The sequence below is a fragment of the Heptranchias perlo genome, chromosome 17 (genome assembly GCF_035084215.1).
Source record: "Heptranchias perlo isolate sHepPer1 chromosome 17, sHepPer1.hap1, whole genome shotgun sequence".
In the NCBI taxonomy this organism is placed as follows: Eukaryota; Metazoa; Chordata; class Chondrichthyes; order Hexanchiformes; family Hexanchidae; genus Heptranchias; species Heptranchias perlo.
The window spans coordinates 12,404,122-12,428,403 of NC_090341.1; the positions used below are offsets into that span (position 1 = coordinate 12,404,122).

The 24,282-nt window shown below is 42.4% G+C and overlaps 1 protein-coding gene across 2 annotated transcripts in view; it reads left to right on the forward strand.

Moving 5' to 3' along the window:
• LOC137334059 (sodium-coupled neutral amino acid transporter 3-like) overlaps positions 1-24,282 on the forward strand; it is a 106,658-nt gene that overhangs the window by 2,896 nt on the left and 79,480 nt on the right. For both annotated transcript variants that reach the window (XM_067998501.1, XM_067998502.1), the window contains exons 2-4: positions 14,988-15,134; positions 18,650-18,737; positions 18,934-19,049. In XM_067998501.1, the coding sequence (XP_067854602.1) occupies positions 15,025-15,134; positions 18,650-18,737; positions 18,934-19,049 (314 nt within the window). In that variant the 5' untranslated portion in view covers positions 14,988-15,024. The remainder of the gene's footprint in view (positions 1-14,987; positions 15,135-18,649; positions 18,738-18,933; positions 19,050-24,282) is intronic.

Consider the following 24,282-nt stretch of genomic DNA (forward strand, 5'->3'; position numbering starts at 1 on the left):
TACTTAAATGGCCTCTGTGCTGTATGATTCTATGATTGCAGTTTCTTTAAGTGGAATTTCATCCCAGAAATGTATTGATAATGAAAAATGAGTCCTGTTTTCCTCCATGACTAATTACCTGCTAATGACATAATGTGGCTTTGAAACATGCAGTTTCTGAGAATGTGATTTAGTTAGTATGTCGTTAATAATGGAGTAAAGCAGGTATTCTCCCATTTTTCATCTTCTGCCTTGCGTATTAATGCTTGCCTCTTTGCTCTTCTGTTGCTGTCTGTGTTCCCTATCATCACCATTGTTTTTCCCTATCTGTCAGTCTGCCTCTCTAGTTTTCTGGTGCTGTATGTCACTTTCTGTCACACTCTTTGTTTGTGTCGTGGGGGGTGATTGTCTGCAGGGAGTTCTCCTGCTCGGCCGGCATAACTTCAGCAGAAGAGCGACAGAAACCATAGGCGTAAAGGCTGCTTACTCCATTTTCCCAGGGCTTCTGTGGCTCTTCTACCAAAGCAACGGCAGGAGAACTCCCTGCGGAAATTCACCCTCGGTGCCCGTTTCTGTCTGCCTCTCTTTCTTCGACTATTTGTGTACAGACTTGCTTATATGGCTGTCTGGCTTTGAACCTTTGCTTTTCCAACCCTGTTCCATTGTGCCATTCCCCCTTCCGTTTAAGCTGTCTTCAGTGGCTGAGGCTTCAGCTGTGTTGTGCACAAACTCTGCAACTCCCTCCCTGAACTCTTCCATCTGATTCCATCTCTTCCCCACTTTCTAAAGCCTCCTTAGAATGTAGTTTTTCAAAAGTGCCATCAACCACTTACCCTAATTTCCTTCCTACTCCTGCTTGGGTCTGACCCCCAACTGTTAAGCACCTAGAAACATTTTGGTACACTAAAGGTGCTATATAAATGTAAGTTTTTGTTGAATATTCATGGAGTCTGGCACTTTCTGCTTCATCAGGTCAGTAAATCAATGAACATTCAGATTTCAATGTTTTTGCTTTTTAAGGCTTTTATCAGATAGTGCAAAGTTATATTTTCTCTCCAACCCTGAGCACTTTATAAAAACTATGGATATAGAGCAAAGCACTTGGAAATCGATTGATGAATGTTACTTTTGTAATAAAGACTTAGTTAACAGTACCATAACCAATGAGGAGTGATCACAATGAACTCCTTATTACCCCAGTGTGAATGCACTTAAATATTGTATCTGCAGTTGAATTTTACATATTACACACAAAGAGTAACTTAACTGTGTATTGGTGACTACCAAAGTTTCTGTTTATTCAGAAGCTCTTCATTGGCGTCAATTATATTTATTTTAAAAACTGAAAAAGGGGACATCATGGCTGAGAGAATGCACAAGTGGTAAGAGGAGTAAAATAGCCTGAGAGTAAATGGTATTGAATGGGGCTGTTATGGTGCTTAGTGGCACTAACATTTCTCAGCTTTTTAATATCATTTTATACCTAATCTTTAGCAAGCTACACTTACAACGGTGGATTATACAGGACTCCCAGCTTTTGCTGAAGTACTTATCAAACTGCTCCTGTTAACTTTTAAACATCTTCCTATATACAGTTAAAAGCTAAATACAGCATAAAAGGTATGGCAGTATTGCAATTATGGTGTTATCATAAATTAATACACTATCTGTTTTATATAGCATGCCAAATGTCACTTATTCTTAGCAGTGAGAATCATTTATTTTGGTTTGAAAATATAATCCAATTTAAGCACTCTTAAAAATAAAGAAAGCTCCATATATTTAAATGTGTTTACAATCTCTGTCACTTTTGCTGGTTATAAATATCGTATCTATCCAATGCTGGTAGCCATACCCATACCCATCTGAACCGTATACAGCCTATTGCTCTTGAGTTTGAATACTTGCATCTGCCGAGAGAGGACTGACAGAGATCCAAGTCAGGGGAGATTAAAAGTATATAGAACAAATTTAAGTGTGTGTTTGTTCGGCACATTGGAATCTCTCTGATAGCTGGTAGTCCCAAGTATATAAGTATATGCTTATTTCAGCGTCATTTAAAATATTAGCTGATCTACTATGGTATTCTGGGGTCTAGAGCAAAGCTGCCAGCATTGGGTAGCTATGATATTTATAATTGTACTTCAATAAAGCTTTTGAAACTTGCCTTATTTTTCAAAATAATTTGGAAAAAAAAACTACTGAGCAGAAAGTGCTAGAAACTGAAGAAAAATATTCCACCAGTACAGCTGGCTGAATGTCACTGATTCATCCTGGGAAATTAGGTACCCTGCACATGCTCAGACTGCACATATTAAGTTCACAGAGTCACAGATCTGGGCAAAAATATGAAGTCTAAGCCCAGGTCTTTGATAGAGGCTGAGACCTTCAAGTGAAAACTTTAATGAAGGCATTAAAAGACACAATTAAATGGATAACTGTAATCATGTTCTTGTGAAATGTGTATTTTTTAAAGAAATAATAATTTTGTTTAATCCCTTATTTTGAATAGTAGAAATTTTAGTTGCTGAGAAATAAATGTTGGACAAAAAATGTCAGAAAACACTTTGTGATTTGTGGGATCCTGGTGGCCAGATTGCGCAAACAGAGTGACAAGTTTACATAGACAAAACCCATTATAAATGTGGACATAGGAATTTGTGATTTGGAAAAAGTTGATTGAAAAACTGTGACAAAAACGTGACAACGGGAAGTAAATTTGTGCAGATAGGAAGTGCATACAAATATAAAATATTTAATAAGATATAGCTAGATGCTACTAATGGTCACCAAGAATAATAGCAAAAATATTGAAAGGACTGTTGTGTCTTTTAAACATACCTTGCAGCTTTTGGAAAGGAATACTCTGGAATGGTTGGCGACTGAATAGGAGCTGGTGCTCCATTATGCTATAGTCCTGTGGGGTAGATAACTCCAGTGGTGCAATACACTAAAGCAGTAGATGTATCACTGTTCCTTCTGATATCTGGTCTGGTGCACAAGGGGAATTCAAAGAGGAACAATGTAATATCCAGAAATTTAGGAATGAACATGTTCACACCTTCAATTTTGACACAGCGAGAATCATTCTGGGAACGCGGGCTAGGGGAGGGGAAAAAATCACGACTGTCTCCCAAAATCTATTTTCTCCCTCTGTTCTTTTTCTAGACTTTGCTCTTCAAAACTCTACTTATCTATTTGTGTTCTTCTGTAGTTAGTTAAATAATCAATTAGGTAAATTACTTCTACTTCACAACACAGTGGGGCCAACATCTCTTGTTTAGTTTGGGCTGTGCTTGGACTATAATGGACAATGCAGTGCCTGTGCTCAGCTCATTGGAACATTATGGCCATGTCTATTTATTGAGTTTTTATCCTCCACCAATCTGATATTCACTCAAGCAGCCGGGTAGCTGCAGCCATGTTCAGCAGAGTTTCCCCCAACAAACTCACAATGTCTGGTACTCAAGGAATTCCAAGAGGAACAAGGGGCTGGATTATCTGCCAATTGATTGCTAATGGACTGGAAGGTAGTACCATGTACCTTCCAGGAGCTCAGGAGCAAGATGCAACCAGCTGGAACCTTTTCCCTAAACTCGGAAAGGGTTGGTAAGTCTAATGTGTTAAATGTATCGTAAAATCTGCTATGTAAGTCTACCTTCATGCGGATATTTATGCCCTGCAAACTGGAGTAGTGATTTGTACAAGAGCTTAACGTTTTTGCAGAATGTAAAATTTTAATCGTGACTTTTACGCCAAGTCCAACCAATACAACAGATTTTACATGAAGTTTTTAACACACTCACACCCTTCCTGAGAGATAGCTTCCCATCCACAGCTAACTCCTGGCTCCAATAGAGTTTCAGCTGTGATAGTGAGCCACTCACCCCTGCCACTCTACACTTTGTGTTGCTTGGGAAGTGGGTCACACAGCTAACCAGCTATAATTCCTCCATTTTCATAAGTGGAAGAGCATTAAGATCACAACTCCACTGAACTAAAAAAAAAAGTTATATGGCCAATTTATTAGCAGTAGAATCAAAAATGAGTAAAATTAATATATTACCAAATTAATGGTGACAGTTCTTTTAAATGCTTCACAATGAAAAAGAAATGACTGGATAGAGAAGGTTGCTGGAATGCCAGTGGTGAATTTTTGTATGTTGCTTTCCCGGCCTCTGGAATCTTTTCCTAGAAAGTGCTGCCATCTGGAACTCAGTACTTACAGCGTCACAATATTTGACAACAATACTGCACAACTTTTTTTTGGCTTTTTTCTTCTACAGACTAAAGTAAGTTTGCCAGAGATATTCTCATGAAGATAGTGGTTCTTTAAGATAGCCCTATAAATGAAGCTTTCACAGGACTTGAACTTCTGCCTGATACTAATTGACATTTGGACCGTAACTGGCATAAAACATCTGGCTACGATAAACATTGGTCCACCAATATTAAAAGTTGACTTGTGCATTATTGATACTGTGAAGATCAATATAGCACCTGACAGTAGGTTCTTCAGCTTCTTCCAAATAAATGCCAGACACAGTTAAACGCGGAACTGTATGTTTAATAGTAAATGGTAACTGTGCTCCAGGACAACGGCACATCTATAGCATTCCACCCCTTCCACTCAGAATCTTTGGGGCTTGTCTTACATACCCAGCTTCCCCATCTCCAGAGGTGAAACTCCACCTTTCCATATCCCAGCCTTTTAGATTGTTACAATAAATAGATAGCTGTTGTGGACAGCAGGTGTAAAGCCTTTGCAATGTGCTTCTTGTGTCTGAGAGGTCATTGCAGTGCATGTGCATTTTTGTTGAAATATGTTTATGGGTCCTTTCGAGTTGTCGCAGTGGCTGTGGCCCATGGTTAAATGGACCTTACTGTGACTAGCAGACCAGTGCGAATAACAAGCGTTGCTTCATTCAAGCTATTTTTTAAACTTCTGTATGTAGTTTTCAATATTGGTTTACAATCATGTCAGTGTGTAAATTTACCAAACATGGCTTCCGTTTTTGAGTCATTGTTTCCTTCGCTCCCAGTGACTTTATAACATGATGGGGGTAATTTTGACCTAACCTGTCCGTCGGGAAACTTACAGGATCGGGTGCAGCGCAGGTTTTACATTGAAGTCGATGAAGTGTGATATTGAGCGGGGTATAAAACCAGGGTTCCATCCAATCCCGTGGGTTTCCCGCTCGGCGAGTTAGGTTAAAATTACCCTCATTATGTGGCTTGATGTTGTAAAATATTCCATCACAGAGACAAAATCTCCCAGCCAAGGGATGGCACAGAACGACAGGTCGTAAGATCGTATCCAAGATTTTCCATGTGGTGAGTTTACAATCTCAACATTGAGGCGCAAAGCCCTGGGCATTTCCAACTGAGAGGGAGGGAGGAAAAGCTGGAGTGGTGCGTATCAGGGTAAATCCTAGCAGCTGGCTGTAGAGCATCATTGGCAGAGGTTGGGTAGGTCTCTGTTTTCCTCACTGGGGAAGCATTTCGGGAATGAAAAAGAGCGAAGACAAACAAACAAATCCGCCCCCTCCCCCTTTAAAAAATCCCGCTTGTGTGCAAAAACATTTTTATGTTCGTGCTGTCGGCAGTAGAGTAACTAGTATTCTAATAGTTTGCTTTATATCAGTAATATTGTTATGATATTGCTAACAATATTAAACATTCAACTAATTAATCAGAAAATTCCCTTTTAGGATCTCTGGCACAGCAGTTACTTCGGAAGAGCAGCAAATGAGCAGATTATTGCTGCATCACATCTGCTTATAGGTTGACCCAGTTTCCCAGGCACAGAGACGTGAGAACTCAGCCCACTGTCATGTCTGACGCTGTATTTGAAGCAGAGGCAGGTGGAGGGGGGGGCCGGGGTTGGGGGGAGCTGGAACTGGCTGGGTTGAGGATCCACTGGAGCAAATGAAACAAGGAGGGATTATGTATAAGTTAAGATTTCATTTAAAGAAGAAAAAAAATTTGCACATTGCAGTATATAGTATCTTAGGTAGGATTACACTGCTTTTCAGTTTTTGCATATAAAGAATTGTATTCACCTTATGGGGTAGTCTGAACTCTAGTGCATAGGTTGATGCTTTCCATTTCCTATACCAGTGCAAGAAGTATAGGGGTATAGCCAGTAGCATGTAGCAATGTTGGTATCTGAATTTACTGTTCAGGGATGTTATGGTGTATCTATATACGAGATACACTTTTCTCTGTTATGTTGAAAGCAGCGTTATGAAGTAAATTTCAAATTTGATGAAAATAGACTCTTTTACAGGTCTAGTGTATGTGGGATTCCTTTCCTCCACTTCCAGTCCTATCTCCCGTTTGGTATAACAAGAACTATCAGGGACACTTGGGAAACCAGGAAATTTCATGGTTTGATCCACTTTTTCTTTGGATTGGCACATGCTCGTTTCCCCCTCTTACACAGGGCCTTGCTCCGCCACCCCTCCTCTCCTTGGTGCTTCCTACACCCTTCATGTTTCCACTGTCAAGCCTATCTACAGGTGGTGAACCTTTAATGGTGAAGAGGAGAAAACTTTGGGGGATTTTCCAGACTCATTTTAAAGTAGTAGTAATTCCTTCAATTTTTTTGTAACGTGACTTGGAATAGTCCTCAAAAGGATAGAGTTAAAAATAAGTACAGTAAGTACAAAATTGTGCCTTTGAATTGCACATTATGCAGAATATAGATAACCTTCAAATGGTCAATTGTTTCAGATGTTGTCCTGTTTTAACTCCTTAGACCCTGTAACAATTTCATTTGGCACGGAGTGTGTGAAAATCTAATCATTTGGTTGGGTAGTTCTGATTCACAAGTATTAATAAAGTGTACAATTAGGTGGTGCAGTGCACTGGAGCATGTACATTTTAAAAATTTGTTCTTGTGTGAGTGTCGCTGGGATGGCCAGCATTTATTGCCCATCCCTAGTTGCCCTTGAGTGGCTTGCCAGGCTACTTCAGAGGGCAGTTAAGAGTCAACCACATTGGTGTGGCACTAGAGTCACGTATAGGCCAGACCGGGTAAAGACAGCATTTTCGTGAACTAATTTGGTTTTTTTACAACAATGGTCAGTTTTACTGATATCAGCTCTTTATTTCCAGATTTTTTTTAAAATCCAAATTCTCAAACTGCCATGGTGGGATTTGTACTGAGATTCTCTGGATTGTTTGTTGAAGCCTACAAGGATTACTAATCCAGTAACATAACCACTACACTATTGATTCCAGTAACATAACTACTACACTTTTGGTTCCAGTAACATAACCACTGCACTACTGATTCCAGTAACATAACCACTACACTACTGATTCCTTGCACAACTCTATCTCTACTTTGTAATTCTGGCAATAATTAGTGGCAGTTGTTACAATTATTTCTTGCAGGTTTATGTATTATTGTATAAAAGAAAAACGACGTGTATTGTGAAAGCCAAACACAGGTCTTTAGTTCTCTGTTACAGGGTATAGAAACGTATGAATAGTGCCTACTATTCAAAGGTTACAGGACTAAATGCAGCTCTTTCACACTGTTGCCCCATTTTAAATACATTCATTGTTTTTACCGGAGCCTTAAAATCATTAGTAATCATTCCAACCTCCCAACCTGTTCTGTTCAACACTGTGAATGACACATTTGCAGAGAGCCCAAGATTTTTCAAAAAATCCCTGTGCACGAGCCAACTGTAGCCCGTGCTGTCTAGGGAAAGTTTTCATCTTCACACTGGGTCAGTGCACTTATCATTCAGTTAGCCCATACAGTGTTACTAACATATGGGGGGGTTTTCAGGTTTCGGAAAAGAATTCTCATCTTCATTCCTTCTCCGTGCCCTCACCATTTCCAGCTTAGAGGCCTAGCAGGTAACCTGTTCTAGGCCCCTGTTAATGAGTTTCCTGAAACAGTCTTTGGGCGGTGTACAAGAGCATTCCATAGGGCTATATCCTTAGTTATAATATTTCTGATTCATTAAATCTACCCCTTTTCCTGTGGTGAAGCTCCTGAACCTACATGTGACATCTCCTTAAATGGTTGCTAACCCTGCGCTCCGGAATTCTCTTCCTAAATCTATTTGCCTCTCTCCCCACCTTCAATAGCCTCCTCAGAGCTAACCACTTTGGCTGTGTGATCGATCACTTTCCTGAACTTGTGTCCTATTTCCCCCTTGGTATCCATCACTCCTCCTGTCAGGCGCCCTGGGATGCCTTGTGTGTTAAGGTGCTGTATAGCTGTCAAATTTTTGTTGGCCGGCCGTGGCTTGTGAACTAGTCTTGTGTGACGTTGGGGGTACATTTTAGAAGTAAACAAAACTGAATATGTGACGCATGCCATTGTGAGTGTGCAGCCGCTGAGAGTTGGCACTGAGAAGCGAGTGTTATCGGCAATTAGAAGCAGCGACAATAACAAACTTATGTAATGGTTGTTTAAGCCACCCACAGTGCACAAGTAACAATCGCCTGTGATTCACAGGAAGCTTTAAGGAGGCTTTGCAGGCCACTGGGGTGCTTAGTGAGAGTGGAGTGACAGCTTTCCCCTTTTACCTTTCCCCTTTCAATAAGGAACACTAACAATCCAGTGTGTCACAAGGTGATAGAGGATGTTTACGTGAGACCGTGGGATGAAGGGAAAGATGAAGGGGGAGTTTGCGGCCATCCTAGCAAAATTTCCAAGCTATTCCTATTAAAATAAATGGATTTAGCCTATTAAGCCTGCTCCTTCTGACAGAGAACGGGTAATTTGCATTTTCCTACATGCCCCCTAATTTATTATAGGGTAAATTCACTCCCAACGAGGAAGAAGCTTGGGTCGGGGAATCAGCAATGCAGTGTAGTAGCTTTATTAGTAGCTGCACACTCATAATAGCATGCGTTTTAGATAGGGTAGATAGAGAGAAACTATTTCCTCTGGTGGGGGAGTCCAGAACAAGGGGACATAACCTTAAAATTAGAGCTAGGCCATTCAGGGGTGATGTCAGGAAGCACTTCACACAAAGGGTAGTGAAAATCTGGAACTCTCTCCCCCAAAAAGCTGGTGAGGCTAGGTCAATGAAAAATTTCAAAACTAAGATTGATATAGTCTTGTTAGGTAACGGTAATAAGGGATATGGACTAAAGACGGGTAAATGGGAGTTGAGGTACAGATTGGCCATGATCTAATTGATTGGCGGAACAGGCTCAAGGGGCTGAATGGCTTACTCCTGTTCCTACGTTCCCATCCCCAACCCATACTCCACTCCCTTTGAATACGAGCACTGGATCGCTGAGTTTACCCTCACGAGCGAGGTGAATGGCCACAGGCAACACTTTTTAGGAGGGGAAGCTTTTATGAAGTTTCTCACTGACCTACCTCCCCAGAAGTGATTGAGTGGAAAAATTTTAGGATATGGAAAAAAAACTGCAAGGCTTGGTCAGGAATGAATCCGCAAATATTTGGGGAGGAAATTTTTTCTTATAAAAGTAGTTGACAGGCATAAGTTCTGCAATAGTTTTTTTGGGTGGAGTAGCAGAGGAGTCGAATGCGCAGCACCTGAGAAGTCTTGAGAGTCATTCCAACTCAGAAGCCAACAGATAAAATGTAGATTTAAAGAAAACATCATGCAACATTAATGGAAAGTATCCACATGATGATAGGCTGTTCGAGGTCATGGTAAAGGTCAAGGCTCTTGCTGGCATAAGTAGGAAAAAACTATTTTATGTTTAACATGTTTTGAAGGAAAAAAGAAAGTAAACAAACAGCTTCAGGCAAAGGTTCGTACGCTAGCGTCTGTTCAGCTCAAAGCTGGCGTCAGTTAGAATTCCAGAGGAAAGTAAGGGAAGGCAACATCAGCACTATGCTGTTCAAATATTCAGTCACACACAGCGGTCTCTGTTCCCAAAGCTTAAATCTGCGGAGAGAATAATGGATGCGAGGGAGTGTGAGTCAAAGGCTGAAACTTAATTGAGGGGGTTCACTTGGGAAATTCGACAGTCCTGTTCTCCCAGCAGGGAAGCTGAAGTCAAAGGGAGCTTGGGTCAGAAATAGGGCTACTGATTCTCTGACTGGTGCTTTGACCAAGTGTAGCTCCCCAAACAGAATGCAGGATCACTAAAATTACCCTATAGAATAATGGATACCTGTGAATGAGTTAGAGTGACTAATCTCATTTCTAGAGGGGTAGAACTGAAAAGCAGAGAAGTTATGTTAAACTTGTATGGAACCTTGGTTAGACCACACTTGGAGTACTGTGAAAAGATCTGGTCTCCATATTATAAAAAGGATACAGAGGCACTGGAGAAGGTGCAAAAAAGATTTACTTGGATGATACCAGAACTGAGAGGTTATACCTATCAGGATTGATTGAGCAGGCTGGGGCTCAAGACTGAGGGGGTAACCTGATAGAGGTCTTTAAGATTATGAAAGGGTTTAATAGGGTAGACGTAGAGCAGATGTTTCCACTTGTGAGGGAAACCAGAACTAGGGGCCATAAATATAAGATAGTCACTGATAAATCCAATAGGGAATTCAGGAGGAACTTCTTTACCCAGAGAGTGGTTAGAATGTGAAACTCGCTACCACAAGGAGTAATATAGCATATTTCATTTAAGGGGAAGCGAGATAAACACATGAAGGAAAAAGGAATCAAAGAATATGCTGATAGGGTTAGATGAAGTAGGAAGGGGGAGGCTCATGTGGAGCAAAAACACCGGCATGGACCTGTTGGGCGGAATGACCTGTTTCTGTACTGTACATTCTATGTAATTCATTTAAGGATTATACTGATTACATATAATCATCTAATTGATGGGTGGACACAGAATAATGGTACCTGGGAACGGATTATTCTACAGTTCAGATGCCAGAAAACTGAATGAGAAGCTCAAGCAGGTTCTAAACATCGTATGAATCCCTGACTAGACGAGAACCTTTAAATCAGTCCTTAGCATTTGTTGTTTGTAATATGCACAGAAGGTTGTGAGCAGCATATGTGCTGCAAAGCAATGGATCACACAAAGGATCATGACTCTTAACTCCCCATGGTAACATTGCTGAGATCAGGAGCTCATTTGTCTTTGGAATTGCAGTTCTCCCACTCACCCTTTTTCACCCTATTTGAACATTTTCATAATTTATACTCTCAAACACAACTCCCAGAAATTAAGTGAAGGAATGTAACAAAGTCATCTTTGAGTGAAGGCAACTTTGACATATGCTGATTTTTTTTTTGTAAATTATTTTGATGTGGAATGAGATCAAGCCTCACAAAAACCTGCTGGTTGTGTAGTTTTTGCTAGCCCTTTCTCAGCTGCTACTGTACAACCTGTTGGCAGCATTTGTTCCACATTTTTGCGTTCAATCCTTCATGCTTTGTTCTCCAGCATCCCCAGTTCTGTTACGAGTTGCAATGTTGCATCCAATGTCCATGTAAGGGAATAAGGACCACAGGTTTATAATGGTGGCACAATGGCTGAGTTGAAACTTCAGCAGTTGGTGCCATGGAGTGTTAAGATGTGGATCGCATGCTGCTGAGGCAGGGCCAGATAGTTCACCATTTTGGGGGGAGGAAGAGGTGGAAATGGAAAATCAGAAGTAAAGTTAATACCAGGCTATTCGCTTACATCTCAGAGGATGGCTGAAGAGCAGCATTGGTAGAGATGTTAACAACGTGCCTTCTTACAGCATGTGATCCAAGAAAATCTGGCAAAGGAGGAATCAAAACCTGTAAATAGAGGGACACATAACCACACAGAGGAATAAAAGTTCTTTCGTAATCTTCACTGTCCTGCAATTTGATAACATTCATGAAGGAAGTTCTCTGTTTTATTGGGAGTCCAATTTTAAGATTCCCTTACATGCTGCTACTCTCTGAGACTTTACACACTACAAAGTTGGAGATGAGAAGGGAAACAACAGCTGCTGAGATGGTGACTGTGGGTTGATAAGAAACCAAAAGGTGTTGAGAATTCCTGAGGTTCAAAGTGCCATTTTGACACCAGCAAACAAAACTCTTAATTGGTCATGATGGCCTGGCTGCAGCACTTTCCTGCAGCAGCATGTCAACTCCACATCTTAGCGCTCCATGGCACCAACTATTGAAACTCCAACTTTGCCAACATAGCACCATTGTAAGACCATGTGACAGATGTTGTTTTATGCTGAATCCATAAAACCGCACATTTTCGACTTATTAACTTCTCAGACTCTGCTGACTCTTGCAGCTATGTAATATGCTCCCAGCCATTTATCATTCCAATGCTTTGTGGTTAGTTTTGAGTTGGATGGAATGTAAATAGGATTCAAATGCGTGGTCCAACTATCAAATCCATCCTGTACATTTTTCATGTTCATCGTGATGCAGTACTTTTGAAAATTGTACTTACGTTATGAATTTTATAAGTTAAACAATCCATCAGGAGTAGTTATAATACACTAAAGGAGAATAGAAGGAAAGAAAAACTTAGCACAACATACAAACACAGATTTAAAGTAGATTTCCAGTGGCTGTGCTTCCTATTACAGGTGTTTCTGAAATAAAAGTATGAGTGTGACACCCAATGGGGTTGCTGGACCCTAATCTACAGCCTCCTGTGGTAGCATGCGATAGAGAGGGACTGCAGCTGAAATAATTTTGGTCTAGTTGAAAAGAATGTGTAATCTTCTTGAACTGAGTAATCCCCTACAGTGTACAGTCATAGGACATAGGACAATGATACGCCAATTGTGGCAAAGAGCAGCAAGTCCATAACTCAAATCGTGTTGGGGTCCGAAAGGACCTTCACTGGAAGGCTATGTGGACAATGGTTGGAATAATGTTGGAGAGAGATGCCAGACACTCAGTAACAGATTATCTCCCAGCAATTCCATGCTCCTGAACAAGTTGCGAGCCAGGGTGCCACCTCACTTGGGCAAGCTTAGATACATAACTGCTAATGGAAAGTAGCTCCTGTGTGGTATTTGAAAGAGACACTGCCCTTTGTTTTTAAAAAAATGGATAAACTTGTTTGAGTTGAGAGAAGAGCCTTGCTTTATTTTCTATCCAGTAACATTATGTGCAAGTAATGATCCAGTATGATACAATGCAGGAATGGTTGTCTGAATTTGCGTTGCAGGTGGGGAGTTTCACTTACCAACCACGCATTTTGAGAAATTGTGGGCGCGCTGCTCAAGTTTTTCTGTCCCCAAAATCGGCGAGGTTCCCCACCAGCAATTTCAACCTGGAAAATTACCCCTGTGTCATCACATAGTATGTTTATAAAATAATAAAAATAGGTTTGCCAACCACTCTTTCATGAAGGCAGTGCTCCTTTAAGATGTCAGCAAAAGCAAAATACTGCAGATGCTCGAAATCTGAAATACAAAGAGAAAATGTTGGAAAACACTCAGCAGGCCAGGCAGCATCTGTGCAGAGAGAAACGGAGTTAACGCTTCAGGTCGATGGCCTTTCATCAGAACCCTTTAAGATGTCAGTTAATTATTAACAATATTATAAGAGCTGCAGACCAGATGTACCCCTACACTTTCTTTATTTGGTGTCGGGGTATTGGCAATGCTGGTAAGGCTGCATTTATTGCCTATTTCTAGTTGTCCAGTGAAGGTAGTGGCGGGTCTTCTCCTTGAACCACTACAGTCCTTGTGGTGATGGTTCTCCAATGATGGGTGCTAGGTAGGGAATTCCAGGATATTAACCAAGCGTTGCTGAAGAAACGGCAATATATACCCAAGTCAGGATGATGTATGATACTCAGGTCTCCAACTGAAACCGCTTTGGCTGGCCTGGTGCTCATAGGGTACATAGAAATATGTAGATGTTACAACATGGAAACAGACTATTCCATCCAACCAGTCTGTGTCATCGTTTACCCTCCACATGAGCAAATAGTAAGAATCACATTTACCCACCTTGTTCTCATATCCCTTCATCTTCTTTTGCTTCATCCACCTATCCAATCTAATCTTGAATGTTGACATAGCTTCTGCCTCAACCACTAACCCAGGATGTGAATTCAACAGCCTCATAACTCTCTCTGTAAAGAAGCTTCTCCTGCACTCTGTTCTAAATCTCTTACATTTAATCTTGTATCTGTGGCCTCTCATTCTAGACCCTTCAACTACTAGAAACAGTTGCCTCTGTCTACCCTGTCCCATCCTTTCAAAATATTAAACACTTCTATCATATTACCCTACAATCTGCGCTGTCTAATGAAAAAAGCCTCAATTTATCAAGTCTTCGTATTAGTATTTCCTCATACCAGGCAGCATCCTAGTTAATTAGCACTGTATCCTCTCTTAAAGCCTCAATATCCTTCCTGTACTGTGGAGCCCAATATTGCACACAGTAAGCTAACTGAAGGCTTATTAGGATTTTATACTTTTATGTTATGGCTTTTATATTCTATGCATCTTGTTATAAAGCCTAGAGTTCCATTAACCTTTTTTCCGGCCTTAACAACCTGAGGTGCTGCCGTTAATGTTCTGTGAACCTGTACCCCAAGTCTCTCTGCACTTCCACTCTGGAACTAACTTTTAAGAGGCCACAAGAATGCCCTCTCGTGATTCACCTTTCATTTCTTTTTGGATTTTCTCCCTCTCTCTGGGGAAAATGGCCAGCTTCTGCTCTGAAATTCCCCCTGACTGAACATCTGAGATTGAGAACACAATATCTGGGGCATATGATGTAAACCCTCATCCTATGACGATGCAGGGCAGTCACTGACCTGGATTAACTATCAATCCATTGAGTGCTGTCAGCAGATTCCACACCCATTACCTACTTGAAATGAAGCATTTGAAATCCAAATTGATACAAACTCGGACAATTTAGTCCCCACCCGGTAGTTTGGATCCATTTAAGCTCTGTCTGAAACTGCTTTGATCACTTTCTTGGACATAGAAATTTTTTCTCTATCACAGAAGGAAATAGTGAACGGTACAGGAAGCCTGAAGAGGCCGAGAAAATTATGAGGAATAAAGGTCATGATGGACAATATTTTTTTAATGTTTTATTGTTTTCTATTTGCAGTAATTTTCACACGTGTTCAGACAACAAGTGAGGTAACATGGAGTGCGTTCAGGTAGCCAAAGAGGCAGAAATGGTGGAAATTATTCCAAATGGCAATCATGTGGAAGATTTGACCGTGCCTATCAAAATGCCACCAGAGGAGGACAGGTAGGTGATGGCAACTGAATGTTTGTGGCTCAAATTCCTGAGGTCTGTTACTCTAGCAGAAAATAGTCATGGGTTTTAAAAGTTCTTATTGCTGGTAATGGGAAATGTTCATAGCAACACAATGACCTTTTTGCCCAATTAAAAAAAGAATTGGAAGTTATTCTATATATTTTCTCCACTTGTTGTTCTCTTTAGCTTTTCCCATGTCAAGCACCATGCCTGGCTGAGAGTGTAGACTGCTCCCAGGCATCTGTCAAGTCACAGGGAGGGTGAGGCAACCAAGGAGGCTACTCTGCTCCCTCGTGTGGTCATTCAGAGAGCAGACTGGCATCGAGGACTGGCCCACCTCCCTTCTCTTCACCTGCTTCACTCTTTCAGTTGGGAGAGGAGCAAAATGGTGCTGGGAGCCTAATTTAAGCAAAGAAACCGCATGTTTTAATGCCAGCACAGAAACACAGAGGTAGATGGTGGCTCTAACTGGCAAACAGCCAACATGTGCTGAATTTTTAAAAACAAATTAATTGTTTTGTTGAAAATTTAGGGCCGATTTTATCTCGATCTGCCTGGCGGAAATGCAGTGGTACTGAAGTTAAAATCGCTGTGCACCACATCATTTCTTTTTGGGGTTCTTCTCCCTCTCTCTGGGGCCTCATTACGGTGTGCAAATCGGTGCCTATGATGTATATAGGACCCTGATGCAATTTAGAGGGACAACTGGGCAGAGCTTGCCTTGAAGAGGAAAAGGCCCCCAAGACGCAAGTAAATAATTATTTTTGTGGTACAGGAGTTCTGCTCTGAGCTCCATAAAAGTAACGTGTGCCACTGCTGCCCTGGGCTCTCTTTTATTTTAAACCCCCCCCCCCCCCAATTTGGGATTGGCCCCTCCGCTCCCCGGACCTACCTCCTGCCATCCGGGTGAGGCAGCGGGCTGCCCGATATTGTGCCGGTTCGGAGCTGTTCAGCTGCAGCAGGGACGCCTGATCAGGACTTACTGCTCGCTGGCGGCATGGTAATGTGGCCCGGCACTTGGAGTGGACTAGGCCTCCCGCCAGCAGGAATGGGTGGGCATTCTGCCCACTGCCCCTCCATTCCATGCCTGAAGTTAAAATCTACCCCTTTAGATCTAGGAATATATTTCTCAGATGAGTACTAATTGGACCAGTCCATTTTAGAATCCTTGGAGTATTGCTCTACATGTGTCTCAGGTCTCAAGTGCTCAGTCAGCCTCTGATATACATAGCTCTTGTCACTATTTTAGGATCTCCAAGTGATATCCCTTGACTGCTAACATCTCCGCTTCATTGGGCTCTAAGGATTTCTTTTCTTGGAGTCAGATGGTTTGGAAACAATTTATTCCCATGGATCAGCTCTGTGGTCGTTTAGTAACAGTGGAACGCACCAGTCATTTCCATTTCCTTGTGGAGAATTAGATTTTTGTTGCTTTTACTCCTGAAAACCCTTTGGTGTATTTATTTTGGAAAGTATTATTATAAATATAGTAAACGAGCCAGAGTTAAAATTGACATTTCAGTGTATTTTGCTGCTCTATTTTTAAGTTCCTGACATATATTCCTGTCCCTCAAAAAGGCACTCTCATGGAAATGGCATGCTTTTAACAGGAATCGATTCTGCTTCTGTTAGCTCAATTCGGGGTCCAAGTATTCCTGTTTTTCGATTTCTAATGCAACCCTCCTATTCCAGAATGTGACAGAGAAAGACACAGGAAGGAAATGGGAAAATGTCTGAATGCTCGGTTTTGGATTCTCATTAATTTTTCTTGCCACAGCTCAAAAGTTCTCTGACCCAAAACATATAGAACCTCAAATTACACAGCAGGGTACTAGTATAGAAACCCCTAACTTGTTTGTGTGCATTCCTTCCCCTGTTAGGTGTCAGCCGTGTCTCAGTGGTAGCACTCTCACCTCTGAGTTAGAAGGTTGCGGGTTCAAGTCCCATTCCAGAGACTTGAGCAGATAATCTAGGCTGACGCTCCAGTGCAGTACTGAGGGATGAGATGCTAAACCGAAGCCCTGTCTGCCCGCTCAGATGGACATAAACTATCCCATAGCACTAATCGGAGAAGAGCAGGGGAGTTCTCCCTGGGGTACTGGTCAACATTTATCCCTCAACATCATTAAAACAGATTTTCTGGTCATTATCACATTGCTGTTTGTGGGATTTGCTGTGTGCAAATTGGCTGCCATGTTTCCTACATTTCAAAAGTATTTCATTGGCTGTAAAGCGCTTTGTGAGATCCTGAGGTCGTGAAAGGCACTATATAAATGCAAGTTCTTTCCTTTATCAAAGGTGTTAATCCATTTTTTAAAATGGGTTAATGTCTCTGCTAAAATAGTGGAGGAAGGAATTTCAGAACAAATGTTCATAAGCTGGTATCCTACGGTGTAACTTCAGGGTGAGAGTGTTTTACTGTAGGTGTTCACCTTTGCCCCACCCATCCCCAAAAAAGTAACAAAAGGAGGTTTATGGTGATACCATCGACTGGTATCAGGTGCCTGTCACGCGAAGCTCAATCCTTTGCCCAAAGAAAATACAGTTTGGCCATCAAAATACGCAGGCCCGTTCTCATTGGCAGAAGTGCAGTGGAGTGGGTGCTGGTGTTGGTGCCTTCGCTCCTGGCACAGCCACTATCAGGAACTCACCATGGAAACGGCATTCGGTGAGGTGTTTAACAGGTGATCGAGCCGATATCGTGCGTTTTACACTATCGTCCAAAGTCAGAACAACCCCCCATAGTATTTTGTGTACAACTTTGTTAAATGCCACCATATGGCAACTTTTTTTTTTGAAAATTCACTTCGAAGTATTTTAAAGTTAGATTGGTATATTTTTCAGACAGGTGAGTATATGGCCATTGGTTTCTCATTTAGAGTTTGCATGTATGTAAAGTTTTAAAACAATTGGAGGTGGGGTGAAAAATGCTCCCCTCCCCTTAAGGTTGGCCTTCCACTATTCAGTTGAAGTGTCACTTGAGGGAACAAGTTACTTTCCCAGCAAAGTACCTCCTATCCCACAACATACACATTTGATGTTCCTCTTCAGACATTGTTGTTAAACATTCAGGTGTAGGATACTCCCAGGGCAAGAGCGGGGAAGAGATCAGCATGGCAATCATTTTGATTAATTAGCTGTGAAGGTAGGGTGGGATCAAACTGACAGCATCTCCTGTTGCTACGTAACTGCTCAATACCCCATCAACGGTATTATATGTGTAAAGGCTTGCATTTTTCTCAGCCAGAACTTTATTGAAGGAATGTAATATTGCTAAAAATAAACAAAATCTCTATTTTTAATTTATTTCCCCTTCTGCTTTTTTAAAATAAAGAGCCAGACATCCCCTCCATTACACAGGAAGTGTGAAAAGCAATGCAGGGGGTGGGGAAGGGTGGGGGGGCGGGGGAGAGACAAGGTAGAGCTACGATTAAATAACCATTTGCAGATACTTTAGAATACATTTATGTACATTTCAATCTTATTTCTCTCCACCCAACCTATAGGTATGAAGAGAATGAAGGGAACTCAGCTGAGTGTGATGAATTCCTGCCTCATTCAGATACTGAGAAGAAACCAACTCGATTCACAGATGTAAGTTGTTTTGCTGTTTGTGAAGGAAGATTTGTTGTTCCTCAGTTTTGGCAGCTTGGGGAATGGGTTGAATTTGGTCAATTGGATCGGGGCAGATCTTAGGTCCTTGAGTGAATGATTGACTCTCAGAATTGTCAGTCAATAGATCTTTTTTCTCCTCCTGATTTTCTTGGTTTAAAGACTTTTCTCGTTGCAGTTCGAAGGGAAAACCTCGTTTGGGATGTCGGTATTCAACTTGAGCAATGCTATCATGGGCAGTGGCATCCTGGGTCTGGCGTATGCAATGGCCAACACAGGCATTGTCCTTTTCCTGTAAGTACACCTTTTATCAGTTTTAATCAATCCTCTTTCTCTCCTCTTCCGTGCTTTGTGGTCTCATTAGGCCACACACCACCCATGACTGAGAGAGCAGGCAGGTAGCCTACTGCTAGGCCTCTGTTTGTACTATTCTTTGGCTGTTAGGAAGCGTGCAAGAATAGCCTGAAGTGACTGTCTCTCTTGCTTTTTCCCTGCCTCCCTCCCCTGTGGAGAAGTGCCTGGCTTTCTCCAACACTTCCAACCACTCTCCTGTGAAACAGACTCCTGTGGAGTCTATACTCCACCAATATGTTACCCAATATTTTGGAGCTGTCTTTCTAAAAAAGAAAGTAATTGTTCATGTTGGACTATTGAAGGTTCCTGTGATAGATCTGTGAATCACTGCTTGCAGCAAATTAGATATCAGTTCTACTGTGCGTAGTATTACTGAATCAGTAAATGCATCATTTGTAAATATGTTTGATGATTCATTAAAACTAAACCATGAGGGGAAAATATTGGAGCAGTTTTTTTTTCTCTTTTGGAATTAACTGTGCAGCTTCTTTCCTTTGGAGACAATCTCATTCATTAATTATCCTCTCACCTGCTTTCAGTGATCTGGCACCGGATTAGCTTGCTGTTTGTTTATGTTGGACCTGTAAAGCTTCAGATCACGGGTGTCCACGCCTTTTGTTATCATGAGCTGCCTAGGCTTGTACTGTGGAGCCTCGTGGGCTACATAGTAAAATTAAATCAGTGCTCCCATTAATCTGAAGCTGCAGATACTGTCAGAACTTGTTAGTATCTTGTTGATATATACTTAAAAAGGAAAGATTTGCAGGGCTATGGGGAAAGAGCAGGGGAGTGGGACTAATTGGTAACTCTTTCAGAGAGCAGGCACAATGGGCCGATTGGACTTCTGTGCTGTGTGATTCTATGATAACTCTGATTTAGGATTTATCCACCAATCATACTACAGCACTAAGGACAGTCTTTCCCAGACCACCAAAATTTAAACAGGACAAACTAGAAAGTAAGAAATATAAGCCCCAATAGAACCTGATTGCATGAGCTTCATGGGCCAGATTGCAAGAGGTTGAGTGCTAGAAATAGCCCATGGGCTGCAGTTTGGACACCCTTGCTCCACATCAACTGTGGATGGTGAGAGAGGTACAGTGATGGTGCCATTGCTTCGCCTATGCAACCATTTGAGGTTGACTATTGGGAAAATGCACTCAACGAAGGCAAGCTTGGATTGAAATTTGGCCTTTCAGTCTCTTGTTCGTCTTTCTGCTGGCAGTGCTAGATACCACAAAGCTAAAGTTAATCAATATCTTCCAAAGAAATTCTCCACGTCCCAGTACTTTCCCATCCCCAAGTTCTGTGAAATCCCTTACACTCTAGGTGAACCCTGTTAGCTGGCTATATAAAAATCTAGCTGGAACCAAGTCATGTGTTCTAATTTTCCCCATACTAAGATATCTGTTTCATTGTACTTCCAAGCACCAAGAGTAAACAACTTGTCGCGAGGCATTCTCGCTTGTATTAATAGAAACACGGCAGCAGAAGTACTGAACAGAATTTAGGATGAACATCACTAGATGCGAAGGGAAAGAGCCACTGATCCAAGTAAACGGTTATGCCTGCATGTACTGGCTACTGACGCTTCTCCCACTGACCTGCTGCTCATGGACATGCATATTCACATTCATGTGGCATATTAGTCCAAAGGCGGTCTTATTTTTTCTTTGGAATTGGGTTATACTCACACGACCTGAGAAATCACCTGTGCAGTCGCATTTTGAGGAGGCTTCGCTGGGAAGCAAAGCATATAATGGTTAACCTCTTAAAGGGGAAGTGAACACAAGCATGAAATGTTATTAAAGGAGAGCAGGCATATTTGCTTTGAAGAAGTAAGATGTGGATTCAATTTGTGAGGAAGTGGTCCAAACATAGACACCCTGAGGTCAATTAGAAGCTGATTGTTCAGGGAGGTTTCTGTAGATTGGCAGCTGGTTGTAAATCCCCAGCCCCTGCACTTAGGGAGAGGCCATGTCATCATGGTCAGAAAAACCAGCGGGGAAAGTCTGCCTTTTTCTGTTTCGATGTGGTGAAGTGTGAAAGGTGTGTACCAGGTTCAAGAATATAAGCTGACCATCCCCCACCCCCAATTAGCATGCTTCCTTGTAATTTCCAAATATCATCATTTGTATAGGTCACCTGAGCCCCTCAATTAAATTGTTGCCTACAGCCCACTCCCAGGTATCCTTTATTCTGTATAACAAAATACAGATTGTATAAGGAGATTTCCTCTTGTATGCTGTGGACTGTTTCTCTGTAAACCCTTAGCAACAGTATCACTATGAAGGGTTGTACCATTCTGTTAATATCATTCAGCATTGCACAGAAACCCTGGTACATTCATAAACCAGTCGAATATTTTAACTCTTCCCTCCCCACCAACACTAAAGCAGAAATTAAGTAGGGAAAGCTTTTAAAAGTCGAGTGTGATTTTTGATCTCATGGTTTTGGGTATCAGTTGAATCCTTTGAGACTAGTTTAAAGCCTTGCAACTCCACTCCCAAAGGTCTATTCTTCCAAGTATAATCGAGTGCAATACTTGGCCTGGGTCAAATTTTGAAACTCTGCTCAGATTGCATTACATTCAAAGAAATACAGATACACATGTTATCAGCTTCTAATTCAGCGACAGCATTTCAAACGTTGCCATGTTCGAAAAATGTCCCTGTCATTGGAAGGGATACTGGAGTAGATCTTATGCTTTGGACTGGCATCTGGGAGTCTCCTCCTGGGTTGAAATCTGGCCTCAGTTGGCAGCCACACTCAGACTTCTCCTGCTTAGAGGGAGGAGCTGGCTTTGGGTGGGGTGTCTGGGGACGAGAGGGAGAACTTAACCAGAAACAGATGGTCCCCTTCTGCATCGGCCAAGTGCAACTGCAGGCCACCTGACCGCTTGATTGCTGTGTTTGAGGCATTATTTAGATGTTTAAGGGCCGTTCTGTCCTTAAAGCTGAGTGATACTGTGAAATTGTAGGAAGGGAGATAGGGATTAGGATAATTTTGGGGCTACAAACCATATAAAAACATTTTTAAATAAGGAGTTTTTGCTCCTCAATGCAACGTGCTGATGCATCATACATTTTCTGTGGATCATGTTTACCTGCTGGGTTAGTTTACATATGGCTGCATTCAAACACCAGTATTTTCATATGTTCCAGTTGAGTCATATCTCTGCACATGCAATTGTTGATCCGGTACTGGGAAGATATACCATAGAATAACAAGACATCGGTACATCCTCTAGGCTGCCTGATGTGCAAAGATGTAAGGAAAGGAGAAAAAATAAAATAACCCCAAAACTGCCCTCTCCCCCCCACAAAAATGACAGTGAATTTACAATATTTAGACATGTGGAGCTCGATTTTAAAACAAAAGTGCGGGGGCAGAGGGGCAAAGAAAATCGCATTTCCCAGGAGCAGGTAGAAATCCCGGCTCTAACACTCCTAAGAACGCGCATGACCCAGAGTCATCTGGGTGCGCACGCCATTCCCGAACCCAGAAATGCTGGCGGGACGATATTTGAAGCAGCAATTGAACTATTTAATCTAGTTTAAAAATCCAAAAATGCAATTAGCTATGAAGGCAAGCGATTTCAACGCTGCCTCCTGTGCTGTGTGAAACCCGCCATGGGAAACAAGTCATGTTTCAGTCGGCAAACATTTGGACATTTAACTCACTGTTTGACAGGTGAGGATAAAAGGTGAATTATTGCAGCAGGGCACTCAGTTCTCACAGACAAACTTTTGGCTGAGAGATCTTTGTGTTCAGACTGAAAATTCTTGGTTTCCATTCAGAATTGTTCTGTTTACACATATTCACCAACTTTTCGGCCCCCCTCAAACTGACACCATCAAGGTGGGGAGGTGGGGGGGCGCGATGGCTGCATTCACCACTGCATCCGAGGACGAGCAACATCACCAGCCTCGCCAGGCACGACGTGCACTTCTGCCACTTGTAGCTCTACAACACGGTGCTGCGCCACAGGCATCTGCACAAGAGCACAGAGGGGAACAACAGAGGGAGCGATGTTGCAGGAGGCACTACCCTCGTCAGAGTGTCTTCAGACCGAGGCTCAGCTTCCTGGACCTCTCCGAGGGGCAGAGCATACGGAGGCTGAGAGTGAATTCACCAGGTGGTTGCAGACATCTGCAGCCTCCTTCATGCCAAGCTGCTCCCAGCTGGGCCTGGCGGCATCTCATTACCTGTCGCAGTTAAAGTGACCACTGTTCTCAACTTCTTCGCCTCTGAATCATTCCAGGATGTCACGCCGGGATCGCTCAGTCGTCTGCACACAAGTCATAAGGCAAATCACCGACGGTTTGTTTCGCAGGGCCTCGCAATATGTTAACTTTCCCATGGACGACCTCAGCCAGACGGAGAGGGCAGTGGGATTCCACTCTGTGGCTGGCTTCCCACGGGTGTAGGGTGCAATCCGAGCACCTCCACATGAGCCAGGACTGTTCATCAACAGAAAGGGGTATCACTCCATCAACACTCAGCTCGTTTGTAACCACCGCAAAATATTTCTTCACATGTGCGCCAGATTCCCTGGCAGCTGCCACGATTTGTTCATTCTGAGGGAATCCATCATCCCGGGCCTCTTCCACGCATCAAACAGCCTTAAGGACTGGCTCCTTGGGGGTAAGGGATACCCACTGCACACGTGGCTCATGACATCTCTGAGGAAACCCATCACTGAGCAACAGTGTTGAGTGGGTCGCATTATAGTAGTGTGTTGTGTCCTGCACAACATGGCGCAACAGAGAGGGCTATTGGTTGATGAGGCCCCATGCCCTCATTCAGCATCACCAGGTGCCAACCCAACTAACTCACTACTAGGACCCACTGAGTGCCTGCGCTGGTGGATGGCTCGCTAAGATGTGACGGTGTGCCCTCAGAGGCCGGGAACTTCTCTGAGGAATCACCCTCTCCCGTCACCCTCTCCCGTTGAAGGGCCTGTAAGAGAACAGAAGGTAATATTAAGCATCATCAACGGTGTGTCATGTTGTGATGAGCATACTGAGGTGTTCCACATTGTTAACATCAATTCATGTTGTGTGTGATGAATGTTAAAGTTGTGTCACCAAACGTTTGTGGGGTGCCAGTCTCGGCATCCCCGACGGACAGGCACTCGAGGGTGCGGTTGGTCCCCAGGGCCTCCTCCTCC